The 19,916-nt window shown below is 38.9% G+C and overlaps 1 protein-coding gene across 4 annotated transcripts in view; it reads right to left on the bottom strand.

Moving 5' to 3' along the window:
* DENND1A (DENN/MADD domain containing 1A) overlaps positions 1–19,916 on the bottom strand; it is a 186,494-nt gene that overhangs the window by 67,790 nt on the left and 98,788 nt on the right. For all 4 annotated transcript variants that reach the window (XM_014943041.1, XM_014943040.1, XM_014943038.1 and 1 more), the window contains exons 11-12: positions 12,126–12,171; positions 3,821–3,922 (exon numbers count right to left, since the gene is read on the bottom strand). In XM_014943041.1, the coding sequence (XP_014798527.1) occupies positions 3,821–3,922; positions 12,126–12,171 (148 nt within the window). The remainder of the gene's footprint in view (positions 1–3,820; positions 3,923–12,125; positions 12,172–19,916) is intronic.

Here is a 19,916-nt window from a genome sequence, read left to right on the forward strand (position 1 = left end):
TGACTCCATAAATATCCGTATTATGAATTTAACAGAAATAATTCTAACAACAACAAGCAAATATTCCTTTTCCAAATGCTATTCTGAAAAACTCTATTGGGGTAGCTCTATATACTTCACACTATGCAAGAAATGTTGTAGGAATATTATTTACAGAGTTAGCAGATTCTTGCAGTGAACCTAAACTAACTGCTTTTTCTGAGAACATGAATAATACTTCAGAAAATATAAACTGATGGGTCAAATGGTCAAATTAACTTCCAAGATTTCCCCCTACCCTCCAGCTAGGAGCTTCTCCATGTTTGAAGGAGTCTGATGTTGTAAGGACAAAATATGCGTTTATTTCCTATGTTAGCTTATGTAAACCATTTAACACTAGTTCTTAAAAATGCAACAAAATGTCTATAGCTCTGAGTAACTTCCAAATCCATCTCAAACAGTTATCAAAGTGGTTTTCTTTAAACATTCATGTGAAGATAAAGAACTTGCCATCTATATAAAAGGAAAAGGCTCCATGCTTTGTTTCACAACAAATTAAAAGTTCAGAAGGGTAGTCACAGCCTTTCTGTGGTTGATCCTCCCTATTTGGTATAAAAGTAGAACACTGATAGGTATTTTGCTAATTTGTTAAGCTTTCAGACCATTTTCTCTCTTCTAAGACTAAATCAAACACTTATACTCCTTCAATCAGGACTATTGCAATAGGCATGCTGTGTTTTTTAAAAAACCAAAATATTAACAACAATGTATTTAAACAGACTAACATGTAAGAATACAAATATTCATGTTTAATCTGGAAAAAATTAGTACATAAACCAAAGTAGATTATACAAGCAGAATTATGATTGTTTAGTGCCTAAAGAGCCAGTAAAACTTCTAAAAAAATAAGACTGTGACCACTCAATATGAAGATTATTTCTAGCCAAACAGACACATATACATGCAGTCTACCCTGAGAGTGTTTTTAAAGATTTTTATACTTCTGGCAGTTCAGGTTTAAAGGTCAGATTTAAACTATCACCATGTTTCAAAATGCAATCTGTGCAATGCAGCATAATGAAATGGTTCAGTAAAGGTGCTAGTGGAAATTCTTTTAATTAGGTCCAAGGCTTTTCAGTTGTCAACATGAATAAAGCAAGAAACATTCTACTGCAAACACGGTGTAGGAAATAAAAATGGATTCACCTTTAAGAAAATGGCTCTACTATAGAGTTGTAGTTTAGTACTTCTTGCTGTCCTGAAAGCAGTTAATCTCCCACTAAGTAAAAAACAGTAACATAGGATTCCTGCTTGTGATAACTTGTTAATGAAGGGACAACAGTCGCGTACACAACTCAATTCCTGACAGCCTCAGATATTCCTAGGATAGTGCAAATTTACAACACTCGCAGCCATCAGATACGCAAGATCTCTTTGGCGCAGTACACTGCATTGCATCAGGGCTTCATTTAATAAAAACTACAAGTTGACAGAGCGAGCTTATGCTTTATTCCTTGTAATATGAAGCTCTGACTACAACTAAGACTAGAAGATGACACTTATTTGGAAATACATGAAAAATCCATAAGGGTTGCATAAAAAAAAATTACTACCCCCTCTTTGCTATTCCTTGCAACACAGACGGTGGTGTAGGAGACTTGTCAGCAGCAGATGCACTTATTGTAATCACAGTCCTTAATAAATCTCTTTTTTTAATATTGACTATTTTAAAAGGAAAGTTACTTCCCAGGGCGTTCTCATGCTGCCAGATTTTCAGCAACATATCAGAAGCAGAAGGTGAAGGAGGGACAGTTTTTCACATTTCTAATAGCTACTCAGTAACGCAGTCGTACACACCTTGATTTTCAGGGACTTGACCTGAGCAGCTCGAGGAGCCTGACTGCCAGCGGGTACTGCTGAGGTAAAGTGGGGAAAGAAATGACTTCATCTGATTCTGCTGAACTGCCTTAATGCTGTCCAGCTCCGGTGACACAAATGTTCACTGGAAAGGCATTCCAGGGTAGCCTACGCTCACTCGGATCCTCGGAGTACAAGACTGACAAATAGTTCACTCTAGATTTCTGAGAAAACCAACAGTTTAGGTAGGAACGTGACTGTCATGAAACTCAAGTATAACTCACTGCCTGAAGCTCTAAAATAATCATAGCACTCCATGGCATTGGTTTACTTGATTAAAAAACCTGTTCAAGGAGAAGGGAAAAACACCTTCAAAAATTTTCCACTGGATTAATTACCTGATGGTGAATGCACCACACAAAAGATGTTTCTCCTCACTGTTGAATATAGACAGATTTAATTTAGTGAAGTAAATTTGGTGTCTATTCAGCAGTGCATGAATTGCTCACTGTTCACATTAAGTAGCAAAACTGGAGACTAGTTTGACATTACAGCAATTTATGATCATGAGACTGTTGAAGTCATGTTTAGTTTCTCAGATCATAACTGCATCTGTTTAGATTGAGACCAGTAGGGAGACACTCCCAGAACTTCCCCATCCTCCCAGGGAAGCAAAAGGGAAAAAAGAAAAAGAAAAAAAAAGTATAATGGATTGGCTTTAGAGTCTCCCTGCTGAGATGAACAACTTGATCCACTTACAGTTCCAAACACATGATGCATGAAAGAACTGACAGAAATTCAATTCTCGCAAAGAAGAGCAGCTGCTCTCTAGTGGTCAAAGCCAAATATTAAGCAGTCTGAAGGAAAGGGAAAGACCTAGAGGAGAATACTTCATTGTCTAGGTAACTAAAATTACGAAACAAAGCTAAATAAGACATAAACACTGATTGCAAACATTAATTACACAACACGACACGATTCAAGTTAAGGCTTTGTTGCGACAAATATTAATCCCAGCTGTATTTATATAGCAGTTGTGAAAAAAAATACATCATGTACGCTATTTGTGAGCCATGCCAGTTAATTGAATTTGCTGGCAGCACTTCCTCTGCTATGCTCCAAACATCCTCCAAGATAAAATGTAGCTTTTAAATAGACCTGTGGAAAACTGAATCAAGAAATTTGAACTAATAAAACACAACTCTTTACTGTTATAAAAGTGAAGTAAAAGTAAATAATGAAAGGAAGGAAGTCTCTTAAAATTTATTACATTCCAAAGCTTGAAGTTCTGTGTTTATTGGTGAAGTCTCTTCTGATGTTCTACAGTGCACCTACAACAGCTCCTTTAATGAAGTCTCATAAAATCTAATATAATACTTGATTGTTGACAAATCATATACATGTTTGAGGCCCCGCACTCACTGTATCCAGACATTTCTTACATAATTCCATGAGATTTACAAGTCTGTCATTCCTGGGCTGTGGATAATGGCTCGAGCGATGACCAGCTGGCAGATTTGGATGGTGGGAATGAAATCAAAATGAAAAACTATATAAAGCCAGAAAAATTCATGGAAGTAACTTTTATAGACTAAATGGTTGACTAAAGCCAAAATGTTCATGATCAAGATGGACCTTTTATCCAGAGCTCACTGTTTTTGAGGAATGGATCCCATCACAGATCACAGAGAAGTGAGGGGATGGCACAGGAGGCGGCACTGAGGATTCACCATTACTTCAGTTTTTCCTCAAATGGACGAGCTCATATCGAGCTCCCCGCATATCAATTTTATTTCTCAAGTACACATAAAAAGGTATGGATTTAACCGTCAGCACAATATTTTGAACTAGTAAAAGAAATCCAGATTTTCCCCTGCTGTTTTCTCCTAAACAGTTCCCCTCTGACTTAAAAATAGCTTCTTATACTCTTACTCACTTCACCGCTCTTCATTCTCAGCTTTAGTGAAGATCATTCCATACATACCACATCGTTAGGGAGGCTCTGAAGGTCATCAAAAGGGGTTTCCAGTGTGTTGGTGTCCACATTAAGAATCACTACATCTTCCAGGGCCATATTTCTTACTTTCTAAATATGAGAAAAAAATCAAGAAAAGGGAAAGGAAAATGTAAGTATGTAGAGTCAATCTTATGCATAAGGGACACAAGGTGTGGCAGAACATCACGGCATTACAAAACCTCAAGCATTTTATAAACAACTAATGCTCCTGTCCTTCCATCATCAATTGTTTTATTTATTCACATTTTACAATGTTGAAAAATAAACATTCAGTTTGCAGAGGGAAGATGTTAACATTGTACAGACTGAAATTTTTGAAACTGTTTGAGATTATTCAAACAAATATTTATTTCAAGCACCTCTACTGATGTTTATCTTAATTCTGATATCCTGTTTGCACATTTAGCAGATTCTAGCCGAGTTAAGATTTCAAGTCTATCTTTTCATATTTAAAAATTAATTTAAATAACAATAAATACGGTCTTTTTTAGGAGCTAAGAGTTGCAGAAATTCAGGGATGGAAATTGGTTTCCAAACTCCAGGTTGAATTTTGCAGGTCGAATAAGTACTGTTGTAAACTTGTCTGTAACTAAAATGGACACTACCAGAGGGTACTAAATAAATAATTAAAATTTTAAAAAGCTAAGAGAAAAATAGCTCCACCATATCCTGGTCTCTTGATGTTCAGTGAGTCTGAACTTCTTATCCTGTTCCCAGGAACTGAGAGAAAGAGATGCCTCTAATCTAGTTTGAGTGTTAACATCATCTGTAACAGTCCAGGGATAAAAACAAGAGAAAGGCATAACGTATTTCTCAGAAGAATGATCATTAGTACCATTAAGTGTCTAAAGGTATCGGTGATCTAAGCAAACTTAAACATTTTCAGACTTTATTTCCCTGCTTAAACAACAGTAAACGAATCACTGATATGAAACAGAGCAGCGTTTAAGTATTTATTAACACTTTTTCCACTAAAAGGAGAATTGAATCCTTTTTTTTTTTTTTGACTGACTAATCATACCTATTTAAATGCTCTTCAAACACAGCTTTCAAAATTAAAAATCAGAAGAAGTGGAACTACAGAATATGGTAATTAAGGAAATTTCCAATAACACTGCAAACAAACAAACATTTAATACCTACATACCTATACATAGGACAAAATGCAAGTTACTGAGGAGGAAAACGAACAAAAACATACTCAATTTTTAATTAAGGTTTTGTGGGGTGGAGGGAATTGTTTCCTTTAAAAGAAAGGAACTGAAGCTCTAAAACAATGGCAAAGTTGAGCCTTAGGCATCTAAATAATTACCTTCAGTTTTCAAGGCTCAGCCCTCTGTCTATAAAGGAAACTGCTGTGTACTTAGGGGGGAAAAAAAAAGCCAACAACTATAAAAAACACTTTGTAGACATTTAAGTTTAGGTCTTCCATGAGAAATTTCTTTCATTTAAATGGAAGAATATTGCGTTTAATGCTTTCCATATAAAAAGCACAAGTACTACACGACAAACCAGGTACTTTCCTCTACATTTCAGGAACCAAAGGTCACTCTGTTGGCTGCATCTGATAAACTCTAAAGCAATCCAGGAGTCTTGCTCCTTCTAGGAGTCCGGAAGCACCAGACAAACTGATTTGCTCCTTCCTGTTTCAGAAAATTAAAAATCTCACTTATACTCAGAGGAGTCTAAAAAGCTCCAACAAAAAGGCCTTGCAAGGTACTTAACCAAAGCCAGAAGCTTGTCAAACCCGAGTGCTAGTAGGACAAGACAGAGGGAATTAAAACCTTCTCTTGATTCCTGCTGAAGAAGCAACAAACGTGCTTGAACTTGTCAATGGGTGTTTCTGTGACTTTGGTGATGAATCTGCACCTTCCCCTCAGCAAAACGTTGGGGATTTCTGTAGTGCAGCCCAGGTCTGTGAGAGGGGGCTCTGCCAAGGAGGGCAGCGCAAAGGGCTGCTGCTCACGGGGCCAGGACTGTAAATGCTGATCAATGTCATCATGCCCATGCATGGCCCAGGAATAATCATATCCCAAAAAAAGGTTAAGATTAAACTCCGCTGTGCTATACCTGTGCACTGTAAAAACCACAACCTTATTTTAACACTTCTCAATATTTTTATTAAGACAGTGGATTTCCCTGGAGAGAAACCCTAAAATTTAATAAACCACTTGATACTAACTTGATTTATAGTATCTCTCTTGCAGTGCAATTGAAAAAAAACCATATTTTTGCAGTGGTCCAATTGTGGCTCATCCTTGAGAAATGCAAATTGACTAGTTTATCTTCATTCTTATCTGATGTTTCTATCATCTTTCCTTTCACTATAATCTTAAAGGTATAATCGGATAGTTATAAGGGCTTTTGTCAAATAATGAAATGGTTCTTTTGCTAACCATAGTACCTCTATCAGCCCAACTGACCTGGAAATAAAAGTGTTCACTCTCTTGTTGAGAACATTCCCAACATCCAACTGCATTTCCCACATTAAATCCTATTGGACTCTATGAATCCAACTACAGTTTGACAGGTACCGTTTGCGTGGTGTGTCATTTTCTCAGAATACGAAGGGAGAGCCACTAAGCTACATACATACACTCACTTCCCACACTGCACAACTTCCTGAATATCTAACCATAATTTACAAATAAAGTGCCACCTGTTAAACAGAATGGACTATATTCACTATGTTCATTTTTGCTGAAAAAAAATGTGGCGAAGCAAAGAACAAGAGGAAACACGAACATTACAGTTTCCTTGTCTAATTTTACTACAGACAAGGGATTTGCTGAGTCAAAACAAGTGATTCAGTGAAAATGCGCATCACATATCACTACTGTAAACCTTTCTTAACCATCCTTACCGAATTACTTGTAGCCATAATTAATCATCTAAAAACCATCAAATGGAACTAACATCTACACCTGCCTTTTATTTTAAATGTCGCTTTTTAAAAGAGTGGAGAGGTATGGAAAGCTGCTTTAACAAGCACACTGAACCCATTGTTTATGGCCTCTATAAACATGGCTTAGTAAGAATTACTGACTTAATCAGAGAGAACTTATCTCCTGGTGAAAAGAGCACTTTAAATTTCAGAAATGGCACCTTTACTGTGAAAATCTCTTAACTTTTCAAACAAACTCCAGGGGGCCTTAAACACCAGGTCAGTAAATAAGCAGCAGTTAGTGCATCTGTCCTGCTCACAAGCAGCCAAACACTTGAAGTAATTTAAATGTTTTATGTGAAAGTTAGCAAAAACTCCAAGAAACTATATTCTAATAGAAGTATTAAGGGCTGCGCCTCCGCCTCACTCCGATCACACGCTAGAAGTAATTTTCACCAATGACTAACATGACTTTATACTAAATGTTATTTTATTATCACTGTCTACATTTGCCAGTTTTTGCATTTCCTACCATAAAAAAATAATCTTAAGTTAAACTGCTTTCAGAATAACAATTTTATTGAATAGTTCATTTAAAAAGAAAAAAAACCCAACACCACCCTGCTTCCCCCTGGAAAAATGGGTTTGCATAATTTCATGTCTAAATTGGTGCCAAAACATAAACCAAGTTGATCGTGACGTTTCCTAACCAGATACAAACGTGAGCAATGTTTTAAAAAATATTGTATCAGAAAAAAGAAAATGTACCTCCCACAAACTCTTTTGGAAAGGTAAAACTCTTAACAAAACCTAACATATTTAGTAGCCAGTTTGTACACTATATTTGAAATTATTAAGAAAGCACGATTCACAACAAGTCCATTTGCTTAATGACTTGTCTCTACTTAGTTAATAGTTTCCATTTATTTTCTTAAGAAAAACACCGCAACGCTGCAGACAACAATGTGTCAATCTGGCTGCCAGAAGCAGGAAAGGCAACGGATATAAAATTTTATTATTTCATGCCCCAACAGCAGCCAGAAGGACTTAATGAAATCACCCTCAGATTTACAATCTGAAATAGCTATTCAGCAGACAAATCTGGTTAAGCTGGATGTGCCCCCTGACCTCCCGGGCCTTTGATCTGGGCACAGCAGGTGGGCGCCTGCCCCCTCCCGAGCATCTCCCGCTCTTCCGCCCCCGGCCCGGCCCGGAGCGGTACCCGGATCCTCATCCTCATCCTGATCCTGCACAGGTGATGCTCCAGATCCTTATCACCAGCAGCTGCCGCCAACTGAGTGACAAACATCACTAGCGCTGGCCTAACACCACGGCCCAACGGAAGGAAAACCTTATACCGGTACTTACTGGTCAGCCTGGACTGACTGGGAAGTCTGCTCGTTTGTCTGCCTCAAGACTTACCCCTCAAACATCCACACACAGAGAATACCTTACTAAAATACAGGTATTATCTTCATTTTTCTAATAATTGGACAAATGACAATTCCAAAAGTATTTTTTCGTATTTTTAAATGCTTTTTTATCAATACTCCTGAAACCATTATAATATTTCTGAGTGACGAAATTACATTTAGTTTTTTAAGGCCTGGATTTAAGTATCTCTCTGCGCCAGGGAGAGCCCAGCGCCACGAGCAGCGGCCTGTCCCAGTGTACTAAACACAGCCTGAATTTCAGTGAACCTTCTTTTCCTAACACGAACATATTTACTCATACCAGATTAAAATAAAACAAAGATCTGCTCATACAGCTTTTATGATACGCACAACTGTCCTTTATGCTCAGGAAAAATGTTAGAAAAATCATTCTGACAAATGCAATGTGGTTTCACGCACAAATTCCTTCTGGATAATCTTGCAAGAATTAAAATTCTAAGTCCCAGAAAAAGTCCTTGAGGGACTGGAATATTAAAAAAAGAGTATAATAAATATTTTTCCAAACATTAACTTTAACTCTAAAGGTTAGTTTTGTGCCCCAAGGAGCCCATGGTAAGGGTGGGTGTTACTGTGACTCGAGTGGCCCAGAGGAGGATGCTGCCAGCAGCTCGGTATCTGACAGCCAAACTGGACTGTCCCACTGGTAAATCAAACCCACATGTGCCTGAATTCCAGTCCATAGTCTCCTAGGTCAAGGGCAGTCCTCTTCCATCAGCGCCATCACACTAATAACCTTCCCTACAGAAACAGTTGCTGAAACAATCGTTTACTATGACAAAATGTAAAAGGCTGCCAGCGAAGTCTGACACCACTTATAACACAAAGGTCGATTTAACACAATTTGGACACTAAAATAACATACAGTATGCAGGTAGAAAACAAAACAAGATTTTGAAAGGGATGTGTTCGTTTGACAGAGTTTAATTTTCCTATCTCGTTATTTATCAGTACTAAGTTCTTATCTTCATCTAATATGAATTCAATTAGTTCCGTAAGCAAGTTCCATTATTCATGTGATAGCTCCAGCCCTGCCTATCCAACAGCTTATAAACTTTTAGCCTTCTTTGAAGTCACTTTATGGATTGCTAAATGGAAATCTTATAAAGAATGACTAACTAGGTGATGATAGAAAAGCTGAAAAATAAGAGCAGAAAACACAGCTCTATATTTTCTACCAAGATTTTCCCTCATAAATCAGTTAGAGCCCTCTGACCTATAACAGGAGATTATCTTATCTCACTGGAGAACATTTCAGTCACAGCAAATTAGATTTAACAGTCAATGGATATGCTTGATATTTTAATCATAAGAAAAATTTGTCATTTTCCATTAAAATAACCGCTCCTTCTACAGAGACCCCGTGTAACACAGGAAACTGCAAACTAACTTTAAGATACACAGCAGTTTGAAAAAAACCTTTGAGGCGAGAGGGTGTATTTTGTTAAAATCATTAACATTTCTGCTGTATTTCTTCCAGAGGAGCCACTCCAAGATAGGCCCAGCAAAAACCACAGAAACAACACTAAAGCTAGAAAATTATTTTTTTCCTGGATTCCAAATTCACCCTCCCCTTTAGACCACAGCTTCCTCTGTGCAAGTGGAGGCTTCCACTACCATGTACACAGCAATGACCAATTCAGGCAGTGGAGCTGCTGGAGCAGAACCCTGAGCTCCATATAACTGCAATGACTCCCATGGCTCGGTGAGAGATAAAGAGTCCACCTGCCTTCACGGGAATAGAAGACCAGGGAATGCATCCCTTATCCTCAAACTGGAACGTGTGGATTAACACACTTTAAGATTTACTTGCTGAAATTCCAGCATTTAATGAAAAATGAATACTGGATAACGACAGCAGTTTTTAGTTGCAGGTCATAAAATTATTTTCTTCACCTACATGTGAAGAAAAGGACAAAGAGTAAGCTTTCAGCCTCAAAAACAAGCAAAGAGGTAAAGTAGTAATTGTATGGCTCATCTGACATCTCACCTTTTCTTTGCCCAAGGCAGACAGAGATTACACAGTACTTGCCAACAAACAGATACAGTAGCCCACCGTGTGATTTTATTTTGTTTTTTTAATGGAAAAAGCACAGTTAGCTGGAAGATGCATTTCTCTCTGGAAGGATTCAATTTATCCCTAAGAGCAGAGGGAGAAGAGGAGACAGTTTGTTTTATTTATTTAATTTATTTCAGAAGGCACTTTGAATCACGGTACTTTGCCAAAGTAAGTCTCTGTTCCAGAATCTCCGGCTATTCAAAAGCCATACTGGATTTAGTACTAAACAGATTTTTTCACAAGTTACTAAAACGGATGAAAATTGGCTTCTCCAGGAACAACTCCTTTTTCTGAGTTTTTACAGATGGAGTTTGGAAGGCCTACAGAGCCCTGCAATCTGAGACACCGAGGGAAAGGGAGAGGTGCTGGGTTTATGCAGCCAGGCAGGAGCGAGACATCGTGCAGAGCAACTCCAAGGTGTAATTATTAAATTTTTTTTCTATACCCATTGCCAGATGAACCACTCAGCTCTGTGTGAGTAAAACTACTTGTGAGAGCTGACAACTGTCTGTACTGAGATATCATCCCACCCTCTACCAGGTCTCTTCCTTATTTGAAACAGACAGATCCCGCAAGAAGCCTGCCAAGGATTACCTGGTATGGACACGGGGCAGAAAGTTTCTTGATCAATATGAAAAATACATGCTAGGCTATTTCTTCCTAGATATTAATTCCATCCTGTCTATGCAGTATTCAAGGGTAATTATCAGAAACCCCTCTATCATAAGCATGTGATGTGCAAACAAATGTACACGTTGACTTTTAAAATAATTGCTTATTCCCTAACACATTGTACTGCAATTCTGTACTTTATTTAGCAATATAAAGGGCATAAAAACATCATCTGTACCCAGGATGATAAGGAAAAAAAAAAAACCCAACAAAAAAGGGGTCCTGCATATTCCATCTAGCTTCTCACAAAAAAAGTGACTTTAAAAATTCTTTATATTAATGCTGGAAAAAGAGAAAAGTTACATAGGATACTAGTCTGATTTTCAACACACAAAGAGATAGAGGATCATTATTACATTCATATGCCCCAGTGAAAGAATATGTTTCATCAGTATTTCCAGAGAAATTGCACATTTTTATGGACAATACAAGAACAAATACTCTATAATACACATTACATTATGTGATATAAAACTCAGCCTGTGAGAGGGGGGGTTCCCGGGCAGGGACCCCTCCCGCCCAGCGCACACCCACACAGCTCCCTCTGCAATGGGGCACAGTTAATAAGGACTAGGGATTTCATAGGCAGCTAAATTAATGGCTTATGTTGTCCTCCAGATACTTTTGAGGAAAGTCATCAACTCTTTCACCAGTCCTGGAAGCAAAAGCAAGTCTGCTATTTCCCCTTTTAGTGTTTTTAAAAAGTCACATGAATGACTCGGAATTGTTTATATGAGAAGCTTTCTGTGAGGGCTGGTTTTCTGCCAGCTTTGTGTTAACATTAACAGCAAGTTCCTTCTTTTCAGATCTTTTGAACATTAAAAAAATTACAATCTGTCTGCAAAAGCCTAAAAAGAGAACTGTAACTGTCAACATTTTGGTTTAATATCGACTCTGCCTTCGTGAATGCAGAGTCAAACCAAGGCAGCAGTGATGGGATGAAGTGACAGGATGGGAGGGGGACAGGAGAGCTCGTCCCCCACGGCTGAACTGAGCAGAGACCCTGCCCAGAGAGCACAAGGTACCAGATGAGACTCCCTGAAGATTTAACATTATCACGTACACTTAACTTCAGCTCCCTCGGCGCTCCTAAATTAACATGATTATTTCATTTTTAAGCATATGAATGAATGTATAATTGCTTGCAGAACTTGGCTCTAAATCATAAAACTATATATAGTTTCAGAAATGGTGAGAAAGACTTACCTCCATCAAACTTAAATGTATTCCAATGAGGTAGGGCATTGGGGCACTGCAAAGAGGAAAAAAACCTAGCTTTACATTCTCGTAACACTGGATTAACACATATGACTTATAAAATTAGCTACAGGAAAATACCAGGATACTGGATTAGATTTAGCTTAAAAAAAATTATATATATATATAAACAAACCACATGTGAACAAAATTTTATTCCATATTTGAAAGTCTTTTTTTTACTGTCCAATATCCTCTCGCTACTGTAAGACTAATCCTTCTCAACATTAGAATTCGTAAGTGATTTAGTTAAGACAGGAACATAAGGACAGTTATTAAACAGATCTATAATATTGGGGTCATTTTAAACAAACAAACAAAATGGGTTATTATAACATAAAAAAAAAAAATACCCAGACTTTTTCTAAGAGTATTATTTAGAAAAATTGGTCCTGTTGTAATGTTAAGTGGTCAATTTAACGTATACGTATCAACCTGTACTACAAGTTTTAAATCCTTTGGGTCCAGACACATTTTAAATAATCTATTTTTAAGTATAAATATTGAGATGTTTACATTTACAAAAGAAAAAATACAGAAATTACTTTTGAAGATTCTGATTAACTCCAGAGTTCCAGGGACATAGGCTGATCCCATTATTCCCCTCAGAACACAAATCCAGCAGGAGGCTCCGGGCCAAACCCCCAGCCTCGGACCCGGTGCAGGTCTCCTGCTCCCAACCAGAACACCAACATTTCAGAGAGAGATTGATCTTTTCGGTCTTCTCTTCCACGACGTTAGCAAACACCACCACAGACTGTGTAACACCAGCAGAAGCCTGAATGGGAGTTGTATCTTTGTGTATACAGTATTCCTAATATTAAGCTTATTACAGGACTCCCACTCAGCTAATGAGGGAAAGCTTATATTTGCACTGCTTATTAGAACACATCAAAGAGGATGCCAAAGCTGCTAATTGCAAATATGGCATATACTGCCTGTTAAATGGAAAGCACGCAGACAGACACAACTTTTAAAATAGAGCTTCATTTCATTTTGGATACAGAAGCTCAAAGAGCTCATTTTCAACTTCAGATGAAAAAAATGAGAGAAATGTCACTGTACTGCTTGGATTAAAATATCTTCCATATTGCTTTTATAAACCCGTGCCTACTGCTCAGTAAGAGAAGTAGAGTGCTGAAAAAACTACTGCAAGACACCAGACCAGCAAAAATCACTCTGCTTCTCATTTTCATGAGAAATACCTTTTAAAAAAATTTATTTCCTGATATGCATATTAACATTTATTATGTTTATTAATAAAGCCTCTAAAACTGCCACTCCATTGGATACCGACCATGGGACGGAAAGAGCCTCTGTATCAGACATTTTACATGAAAACACTGTATTTCTTTTTGAAGACGTTAAACATATATAACTTCAAAAACCCCTCACAAGTTCACCTGCAGCACACTGAAACGCGGGTATCCCATCACATCACCGCTTACTGAACCGCTGAGAAGGGCCCTGCCCCAGCTTCACCCAACGCAGCCCCCACAGCCCCAACCAACCTGGGCCAGTCCTGAAGGTTCTGCTTCCTTGGGAATTCCCCAGATGAGAACCAGAACATATATCCAAATTCTCAGATAGTAATTTTTACCATACAACATGATATATGGATTGCTGCTCAACTGAGGAGTATTTTTATTTGTCATTTTGCATGTTTTATTTGCGACGAATGCCATCTCTTTCACCCACATCTCTTCATTTCCAATGGCCACATTCCAGGAGCAAGAAAATACCCAGTAATTTTACATTCAAAGTATAAACCATTGGTTTAGCTGCCAGCTGCACAAATGCTCAACTTCCCCGTGTGCCTGGCTGCGCTGCTCCAGGCTCCTCCCGTATGCACCCAAATGAATGTGTTTCTAATTAAGTAGTTTCATGAACACGACAGCTTCAATCTCAAAAATACAAAGTCTGAACCTCGGCAGGAAGTCTTAAGACTGCAAATGTCTCATCTAGTGGAACCTTGGCGAATGTAATGAAAGGAAGCAGGAAGAGTGCAGTATTCCAGAAAACCAGCCATTTATTAACGTGTCCAAAAGCAGAGCCTGTCACCAAGCACAGGAAAATCTGAACCTGTAAAAGTTAATTAACTGTATCACCTCCGTCTATCAATCCTCCAGTTTATCAACAGAAGAATAATGAGAATTACTAAAACCTTAAAAACATGCACCCCCAGAAAGATTTCTAAGGAATTGCAGGAAAGATATGGCTGAAGATACATGGATCAGCTGCGGGTGCAATGAAGCATTTTGTCAATTTTCCAATGAAAGACGTTCCAGGCAAAGGCAAAGCAGGGAAAGAACTATTCCAGGGATTGCATAAAGGCCACAGGAACCTGACTTTTAGCAATGTTTTGAAAGCTGTTATTTCTTTAAACTTGTATTACTAAACACTAAAGGACTCCCGTCAGGTGTTTCACAGGCACACAGGCAGCCAGAGAGGAGAAAGCAGGAGGAACAATTTGCTACCCCAGAACTCCAAAGAGCGGGTTCAGCAAACCCACTGAGAGAAAAAATAGCTCAGGTTTTGCTGATCGATTTAAAAAAGGAAAACTTTGAAGCAGTAATTTGTTGAAGTATAATGTGCTAGTTTTGCAAATATTTGTGTTAGTTTTATGAGCAGTTGCAGAGATTTCCACTGGGGAATGAGGCAGAGCACAAAAGATGACGTTGGGTATTTCTTTGAGAAAGACTCAACACGTGGGTGTCGGACGGGATCCCCGGGCGCTGGGACGTGGCCCTGGGGTGGAGAATGACAAGGAGGTGAGGTACGTGCTGTGAGGGGCTCCAGGAGACAAACAGCTTGTCTGATGCAGAGGAGAAGATGGGGAAAGTAGAAGGTAAATGAAAAAGGTTGACAAAACCATATTAGAATACTTATTGTCAGAACTTTTTCAATGCGTACAAGCAACTGCTCGGCTTCCAGAAGCCAGAGGGAGAACGCCAAAAGATCAGAGATGGGCACAGACCCCTGGAGCTCCACAGAGATGAACGAGAAAGGCCACATTTCAGACATGAGGCAGAAGAAATACACACCATTTAGAAATGGATTTGATCTGAAGACAAACAAAGTTATGGGAATATATGAAATTAAGTCAGTTTTATCCACAAAAGCCAATGCTTTTAATGACTGAAAGACACCAAGGCAAACATCATTAAATATCCTCAATCAAATATAATTCTGGTAAAGAGCATAATTATTTCCAATATTTATTTACCAGAGAGATTCTATTCTTCTGTCATCACTCATCAATCTGACTGAAAAGGAAACACCTAAAACTAGATGTTGAAGATTCACATCAGGCTTCATAAATTGCCTTTATCCCCATTTTTCTTTATCATGTGTTAATCATATGCTATTACTCAAATACTCGCCTCCTGCCCTGTGCAAGGGAACGCTGTGTCTCCTCCTCCCCATTCAGAGCCCACTATAACAGCTCTTCCCAACCACTATTCAGGAGCTGAGACATGAAACACTCAGTTTTTAATATTTTATCAGGTTAGATGTGTATTTCCAGGACTTTCAAGTGAACTTTCAGGAAGACTCATCACTTGTTTAAACAGGAGAAACACTCTGCACAACCTTTAATCCTTCTGGGACCCGGCACAGATTAAAGACTGCCCTTCAGACCAGTCTCCACCTGAGGCTTGACACTTCATCAGTCCTGGGGCTTCTTACAACCACAACTACTAATGACTCCAAGTTGTTTGATGGCAGCCAATATCCATTAAGTGCAAAATTTAAAAGTATCAATTTCTACTACGCATATTTACTGCTTAAAGAAAATTCCTGCCTAAGTCTTTTGGAACAAAGAGAAAGGTTATTACTCCTCTTGTGCTACACTGGTTCCCAACGCAATCAGCATTATTTATAATCAAATGAGTTATATAGGTAAATATCAAATCATTAAAGTAGCAATGCATAAGCATGAATATGGATATTGTGGACTTAATGGCTATATATTGCCCATTTATTACAGTTGCATTTTTACAATTTCTTTAATTCGTTTCCTTTGGCTAACTAGAGACCTCTTAATTATGCTCCCAAGAGGTAGGCAACTACTAATTGGAAGAGAAGCAAGTGAAATAGAGGGACATTTCCTCTTAAGTGAAAAAACTCATGCTTAAAAAAATACTGTAATTCACCAGAAAAAAGTAATGTAAAAACCAAGGATCTCAAAGAGGTTCATAGTTTATGGCTACATAGGGATTTGTACCATTTTCCTTCATTGTTCAGAAAAATTGATTAGATCACAATTACTAAGTTCATGTCTTAATACACAAATACAGACTTAACGTGTCCCTCTTTCACACCAGTAGGACTTGACTCTCTAAGGTAGATTCCTGATTTCTCATCAGATTTCTCACTGAATTGCAACAGAATTCAATCCAAAATTTATTGGGGTAATTGATGCAAATTAGAAACTTGACTGCACAAATTGGAATGATGTGGAAAACACACAGCTAGGAAACCAGAAGAGCAACTACAAGAGCTTTTAGTGAGCACACAGATGTAGCGGGTAAATGGAAATGCCTACCAAGAGGCTCCTGACCAAGGCATCATTGTTTCTTGAGCAGCAGGAGGACTCGCCCCCCCGGTTACCCCCTCCACCTACTTAAAGGAGCACATTGAACTATATGCAGATTTAGAAAATGGGAGAAAGGGAGTTAAAAAAACTCCTGGAGAAAGGGAAAACTCCACCAATAGAAAGGTTTGTTCAGCAGCTGTGCCAGGGTGCTCTGAGAAGGTGGCTCTCGGAATATATTAATGCTGGCTGCTTAGCAGTCTATCTAATATAAAAGCCTGTTTTAATCACCCTAGAAAATATACTGTTGCTTCTGCTAAAAGCCCACAGAATAACCCAAGTGACAATGCCCCGGGACTCAGAGAACATATTACGCTGTGTTACCAGGTCAGCAAAGACAGGCTTTTCTTACAGGCTAATTTTAAACACAGACACTGAGAGCAAAAAGGAAGAAAACAGACACAGTGGGAGTGTTTTTATGCCACACGAAAAACAAACTGGAAGAAGTAGTGAGGAAAAATTAATAGACTGTTTCCTTCACATCGAGAAATCTTTAAATTCCCAACACAAAAAGAGATGGACAAGATCTGGCAAAATTTAAGCAGTTGTATGTGCTTGGCTACCGATGCTTGGTGGCAGTATCTCGTTAACCAGTAGTTTTTTTGGCACCTGCTGGTATGTACTTTTAAAAAAAACCAAACACCACAAAACAAAACCAAACCCCCTCCAACCAGCAGTGCTTCCTATGCTTCCTCTGTTGTGCTGCATTCAAAGGAACAAGCAATTGTGCATTAAGGTGTGAAATCTAATGATAGGATTCCCACCAATTTCCAGTCTCCTCCACCCAAAGTCTTTCCCTGGGCTGAAAATATACCAAAGAATGGAACCTAATTAAAAAATAAAAATAAAGGATAGCACTCTTCCCCTTTCTTCTCCCCCTGCCTCCCCCCCCCCCCCCCACTGGGCTTCCCAACGGATCGCAGCGGGAGAGCAGTCGGTGCAAGTTTGCTCAGTGCAGACTCCTCGGAGAGGGAGTAAGGAGGGAGGGGGGCTGACATAAGGGACAGCTGGCATTTATTTGGACTTAGTTCTGGTATGGGATAAAAAGAGCCCTTTCCATGTATTCAGCACTCCAGGATTGACAAGGGAATTTATCTTTGCAAACACAAGTGTGAAAAGCTCAGGGCTGCCAAAGTGGTTTTGTTTTGCTGTTTTTCTGAACAGTCTTTTCTTTCCCCTCCCTGCCTTTCATCCAGGTTGTTTTCATGTCAGATTTTTGACGGGTGTCAGCAGTGCTTCCTATGCTTCCTCTGTTGTGCTGCATTCAAAGGAACAAGCAATTGTGCATTAAGGTGTGAAATCTAATGATAGGATTCCCACCAATTTCCAGTCTCCTCCACCCAAAGTCTTTCCCTGGGCTGAAAATATACCAAAGAATGGAACCTAATTAAAAAATAAAAATAAAGGATAGCACTCTTCCCCTTTCTTCTCCCCCTGCCTCCCCCCCCCCCTCAATTAATCTAAATGATATGGGATCAGATGACTGAAGGCATTCTAGATTCCCTTATAGGAAAACTTTCCACTTCAACTCAAACAATTAAAAGCAAGTAAGGACAGGGGGAGCATACCTTTTTCAAAAACTTTCAAAAATCATGAGCAATAGAGTCTATACACCCACCTGTTATTTTCAAAAAGAGCAGGAGAAGATGCAGAAGCACTACCCAGCAGAGTCAATAAATGGGCACAGCCAACTGAATCAACATGACATTTTGCATTCATAAGAACCGAATTCTCATTACTTTAACTTTGTTTCCATTTCAGCTCTTTAAAATTCTTATGTCACATTTGCAAAAGAAATAGCCAGTCAATAATCAAAATTAAATTAAACCTTCTTATTTTAAATAATTTCAAGTCATTTCGCTGAAGAGGCAGACATTGGTAAGCAATAATACTGCCTTAAAGCAGACAGCACAGAGCTGCTTTCTCAGTCCTTCCAGGCAAAAATGACCTCTCTAAGTTCACATGGTTACAAAATAGATGGATTCTATTTTAAGAAATATATTTCTTGCACATAAATTGTTGTTAAATTGACTTATTCAAACAATTACAGTGTGTGTAGCTACTTCTATAATTAAAGTTCATATCTGGCTAAGGTAATCAGTTATTGTATTTGTGAGCATGCAATTATGATCTGCCTAATAATTACACATTTTCAAACCCTACTTTTCCCGCACAAGCTGGCTCATTTGTTGTATGGACAGGGCGTGATACCGTGAAAGAATTCATTCAGCAGAGCTCCATGACTTGTGTCTTTATTTCCTTAGGTACACTGCCCAAGTGTTTGCTTTTTGCACACTTCTGCTCGACAGCGGGGCCTGGGCTCAGCCCCTTTTGACACGGCTTTGTCAGAAAGTCGATGAATACCTAATCTTCAAACCCAGCCTAAAAGCCTCTTGTGGTCCAAATCGTTGTCCTGAAAACTCCTAGCAGCATGTACCTGAAGGAAAAGCTGGCAGCAGCAGCCTTCATGTGTTAATTACACATGCGAAGCCCATTATGCAGAGAAAGGGCACCTGCTGGCAGCGCAAATGACTGGAACCTGCCCTTCCTGGGCAGTGAGTAAATTGAAGGTTCATTTCTACAGGAGATAATAGTTTTTAGATTCCGTGTATCCTCGACATAGGCACATACTTAACATTTAAATCATCTGCAGAGCAACAAGCTTCCTTTAAATCTACATGTTTCAGTTCCTGGCACTTCACTTAAAAAATGCTACTTAACCCTGCAGATTCCTTACTCTGCTTAAATGCAGAGAAGACGTCACACAAAACACACTATTTAAAAAAACCACAACAGCCAACCTCCACGCTAAAAGCCACGCTTAAAATTTGGTATGGGATGACACAGTTTGTTTTTTATTGGGAAGGACTTTTTCGAATGCTCAGGGGCAGAGGGAGGCTCTTCCTATGTTCCCAAACCCTCCCCAAGATCACACTGAGCACTGCGCTCCCACAGAACCCCCAGGCCCAGCAGAGCTTGTGGCAGAGACAAAGGCATTGAGTCCCTCCGCCGTTCCTGTGTCCTTCATCACTTGCCTACGTGACCACACAGCAGCAGGTCCACGTTTCCAACCCCGTAGAAGCCTCTTGTTACTCGTCACATCCCTCAGTTTAACTCCAGCCAAGCTTTGGCCTCACTAACCTCCC

This window comes from Calidris pugnax, unplaced genomic scaffold, assembly GCF_001431845.1.
Source record: "Calidris pugnax isolate Ruff unplaced genomic scaffold, ASM143184v1 scaffold102, whole genome shotgun sequence".
NCBI lineage: Eukaryota > Metazoa > Chordata > Aves > Charadriiformes > Scolopacidae > Calidris > Calidris pugnax.